The following is a 5,000-nucleotide window of genomic DNA, read 5'->3' as shown; positions in this document are numbered from 1 at the left end:
ACTTCACTCACGGTAAGTGTGTTGGTTAATGGTCTCTGCTCCTCTTTTTCAGCTTTACCTCACACTTTAATGGATATCTGGTTTGAAATGATTATTGCCTTTAACACGAAGCACTTGGGTGCATTAGCAAGTAGAGCTTAAAAAAACAAAACAAAAAACAAACAATTGTTTTGTTAAAATAAAAGAAACAATCCTAGTTTTAATTATCAGTGGAAAGTGTCATTATTTTTGTGTCTTATGTTTGCCTCTGTCACAATCTATCTTGTATTGTTATCCACCCCGCCCCCTGAAAGCTCAGTTGTGCTACCCAACACTATAACTGAGATGATCTATAAGTCAATAACAAGACAAGACTAAAATCTGTGCAATGTGGTTATAATTGATTGAGATGTCTGGGTGGAACTTGTTTAAGGCTTCTATGTCATCTGCGAAGAAGTGCACTTTTCCTTTCCCTAAAGATCTCCCGCTAACCAAATGGACATGTGCCTCATTCGTTTGCCACTGAGCTAACCATGGTCTTTCAAAGGTGTTGCCTTCGACTGTTAACACGACCAAAATGTTTTGTTAATAATATTTGATGATAGACCGATATACCTTTAAAATATTGGCGTCAAAATGAAATGGAAAAAAAACTTAACTAACTTGTAACTTTGTTGAAAAGCATTTGTCTTAAAAGAATTGTTCCCACATTTGCAACATGTTGAACGTTTTACAATTAATTTTAGAGATATAGAGAATAAACAGGTTTGTTTTGAAAATCTGACAAAAAGTGCAGGTAGTTCCCAGGGTCATCATCAGCATGTCTGAAGTTAAATGAAAACCTAAACAAGTAAATCACTCCATACGTTTTCTACTGTAAATAGTTTTCATGTCAATATTACTGAAATGTTAAACTTTAATTTATTTTTGTTTGAATTTTAAAGAAAAAAGGGCAAAGTTCCCTGTGTTAGCAGTATCTCTAATAAAGTTAAGTGAGAATTTAAATACAATAGTTTTCCTGAAGTTATGCCAATTTTAAATACATTTTTTTGGGGCGGGTTCCATTTTTTTAAAAAAAGGTAGATGCCGACGTTCACCAAAAATAGTTGGTCTATTCCTAATAATATTGCATTACTACGATGAAGCGACAAGATTTTTCCCATTCAGCATTTTCCAAACTCACCCTATTGAGGGTTTGTTTTTATAGTTGATTCTTTTGCTGTTGCCTTGTCTAGTTTTGTTGGCTAGAGGTTTTACCAAGAGCTGAACGTTTTTGTTTTGCAATCAAAGCTGTATTGCTGCATGTGTTTTGCCCTTACCTTTTCGCCCAAAATATTTTGCCGTATGTGTGTTTGGTGGGGTGCGGGGGTTGGGAGTTTAGTATTGTCCTTAAATCTGCTCGGGTGACATAACGGGAATTTTAAAACCAATCATGGCTCAGCTTCATAAAACAGGTGAGCCGTGACTGGTCATTACCTGAGCGCTGAGCAACTGTGATGTCATTTTCAGTCGACAGAAGTAACAAAACGGCCACCACCAGAGATGGCTAAAAGTGGGAGAATTTTACTGCTTAACTCATATTACACAAACGCAATATTAGTCAGAATGCTATGTTTAGACTAGTGAAGGTACATAGAACATACCATTGCAAATAGTAATGGATGGATGGACTTTCCCTTTAATTATCTTTATTTAAGGTGACACTTAATCCTTAATGTTTTGTTCAAAGGTCATAGACACAATAAACCAGAAAATAATTTGTCGAATTTGTAGTGCAGATTACTATGAAATTGTTTCATAGTTTGATCGTACATAGAGATGTTATAGTTAAAAAGAAATTGAGGTGAAATGATTGCATGATTAATAAATGCGGGTAAAAATCTAAAACCCTTTGCCATATAGTTACCATTTCTGTATCCTTTCTATGACCCTTATGTACATCAAAACCACTTCATTGTTATAACGCTAATGCTTATTCGTTCACTAAATACATTTTAGTTTGGTCAAAATGTGGTCAATTTTGAAAGATGTTACTAGTTTTACGTGGGACAGGGAGAGAGAAGCTTCATCGTCTGCCTGGATATATTTTATGTACCTTCTTCGAATAAAGTATACTTAATTTGGTTTCACCTTAATTTCAATCTGCACACACTAATGAAAAGTCAAATACACTTTAATAAAAGCCATGAGTTTGCTTTGACATGATAGCCTTGTGTGTGTTTGTCACAGAAGCAAAGCTAGTTACACAACACTCCCCTTCTCAAACACCCACTGGACATGTTTAAACGGTTGTGCATTTGCTTTGCAATGGGTGCACAGTATATGCAATGCATTACCCAAAATGAATTACTACTGGCAGGGCGCTCAATCACTTTGTATCTTTCAACACTAAAAGAAAAGAAGAGTAATCAAAACCTTTCAACCTATTAGAGGGATGACTTCTACATTGAATCACAGGGACCACAGGTGTTATATAATAAGTCATCCAAACCTCCACTCCAGTTTTTTTCACCTTTATCTGAGTTCTTACATATTTATCCATTTTTCAAGGCTCCACCTCATGCCGCCTACTTCAAATTTATTTCCTCTCTAGTTGTTTTCCCCTTTCTCTGAGTTCTTACATATTTATCCGTTTTCCAAGGCTCCACCTCATGCCGCCCACTTCAAATTTATTGTTTAATGCAGTTTGACGAACGATTCCCCCACCTCCCCTCCAATTCTTGGAAATGCATACTCGGATGGAAAATTAAAGTTCATCTCAAAGGAAAACATAATAGAATCGATGAAAGCAGTGCACTTAAAACTTTTGATGTTCTGATGCTATTTAACTTTCTAGTGCATTAACGTTTCAAGTCATTACGACATTTAGGCTGTGTGATTTGATCATGGCGGGTTTTTAACTGGAAGAATTACAGAGGTTTTCAGCCTAGGATTCCAAAGTTATTAGATACAAATGATCACCTCTGCATTAAGTATAGATTTTCTTTCAGTGCACACTTAAGACTGGAAGTTTGTCTTTAAGAGGGTAATAGCAAGTTAAGCTCCATACTCCATTTGTCCACCACTCTTGATGGGCTAATTTTATAACTGCTGATTTGGTCATTCTCTCCATTTACAGTGGCTTGAAAGTAGTCAGGTGGGCTCCATTAATAGCAGTCTCCATTAAATGGGTTCCTGTTTTTTTTTTTTTTTTTTAACGCAACCCAACTTACAATGAATACTTGTTTTTACTGACAGCGAGGACTTTTAAAAGTGCCACTTTCCTGTTGATCTCATGTTTTGTCTTTTGTCTGCCTTTTGTCTCTTCTTAGGTTTCTACAGCTATAAAATTTCTTCAAAATCCAAAAGTACACCAGAGTCCCTTGGCCACTAGAAAAGCTTTCCTCAAGAAAAAAGGTAAGGATCTCTAGCAATGTTTGAATACCGCTTGTAAAATGTAAATTAAACAAATAACTTACAGTCAAAATCTTTTGATTTAAATTTTCTTTACATATGTATATATATGTATGCTATTAGGGCTGTCAAACGATAAAAAACTTTACTCGAGTTAATCACAGCTTCAAAAATAATTAATTGTAATTAATTGCAATTCGAACTATCTCCAAAATATGCCATATTTTTCTGTAAATTGTTGTTGGAATGGAAAGATAAGTCACATGACGGATATATATATTCAACATAATGTTCATTTGCAATGTGATTTTTTAATATAACAATAAATCCTCATGATGAAAATGATTTTTTTTCAAATTCAAATTAACATTCTTTCTGTAGTATACAGTATTTTTATTCACTCCAAAAACCAAAAACGCAAAAGGGCCTCAGAACAGTGACATAAATATTTCAAATTTGTGCAAACAAAGTGTGTGTGTAATGTACACATTTATATGTGGTCCTTGTAATATTCTTAGAGTTTATGGTTTCCAAGTGGTCCCTGAAGTGCACACAAATGTGATTGGCTCATATGACATGGGTTAGTGTTGTGTTCTGTTCTGTGTGCGATGCTGCAGTTGTGTATAAAGCAGTACAGTTATCAGCATGTCGTGTGTTAGATTAACTGACTTTATTAACACAAAACAAGACAGCCCTCTTCTCTACTCATCCTCAGTCGCTGAGGCAAGCCAACTTATTCCCATTTCTGACATTTAAAGCTGCCCTCTTCTTTCAAAATGCTTCTTTATACTCCCGCTAGCAACATCCGCAAGCCGGGGGAAACTGTACGTCACCGCAGCATGTGATATAACGGACCGATCATGAGTGAGAATGCGCGCGGCGCCGTATACGGAGCAACAATTCTGACTTGTACGTGGCATGTGTTTCAGACCTGTCGACAACATGTCGCACAAACTGTGAGCCGCGGCTGCCGTATTACGTGCACTGTCTGTCCCGGTGCTTTTCCTGTGGTGGAACTGGAGCTCCTTCTCACAATGAACGCAAATGACTACCTGCTTATTTATTATTCCATCTTAGGGGTGGGCGATATGACTATATTAGATCTTTAAGTGGTTTAACGTGTTCACGATCTCATAAAGCCAAAAGATTGTTTGACCGACTACATGGCGCATTCTAAACAGTTTAGCTCCATGGCGGCGCAAAGCCGCTGACGCGTATACCCGACCAACCAATCACAGCACGCACAGTGCACCGTACGTGACACTCCCCGCCTCCCTGTTTGTTTGTATAGCGGGAAGCTATAGCGGAAAGTCACCACGAAGCAGAGTTGGTCCAGAAAAGAAACTCCGCATCCACAGTGTCGATTTGGTTTGGCTTTTCCTTGGAGGAAAAAGCGCAAAACAGTTATTTGCAAAGTTTGCAGGGACTCGGTTCGGACGTCAGCGCCGACGGCCAAAAGCAAACGGAGATCAGACACATGGTAGCCAGAGGCAGCCGCTAGCTCCAAGCTAACGCAACCCACGGTAACACAGTCATTTAATAAGGGCACTCCATATGAAAAAACAAGCAAGCACTGTAAAGACGTAGCTGAGGCAGTGACTTGTCACCTTACTGAAGACATGATTCCC

General features: G+C 37.7%; 1 protein-coding gene across 6 annotated transcripts in view; it reads left to right on the top strand.

The window, feature by feature from the left end:
* pex14 (peroxisomal biogenesis factor 14) overlaps positions 1-5,000 on the top strand; it is a 78,883-nt gene that overhangs the window by 30,950 nt on the left and 42,933 nt on the right. For all 6 annotated transcript variants that reach the window (XR_015089510.1, XM_086051218.1, XM_086051242.1 and 3 more), the window contains one exon: positions 3,291-3,375. Coding sequence is in view for 5 of the 6 variants with exons in the window: in XM_086051218.1 (XP_085907344.1) it covers positions 3,291-3,375 (85 nt within the window). In the remaining variant the exon portion in view is untranslated. The remainder of the gene's footprint in view (positions 1-3,290; positions 3,376-5,000) is intronic.

The sequence above is a fragment of the Filicampus tigris genome, chromosome 1 (genome assembly GCF_054856515.1).
Source record: "Filicampus tigris isolate MCC_2025a chromosome 1, RoL_Ftig_1.0, whole genome shotgun sequence".
Classification (NCBI taxonomy): Eukaryota; Metazoa; Chordata; class Actinopteri; order Syngnathiformes; family Syngnathidae; genus Filicampus; species Filicampus tigris.
Note: the sequence above shows the minus strand (reverse complement) of the source record. Positions and strands in the feature narration are given on the sequence as shown.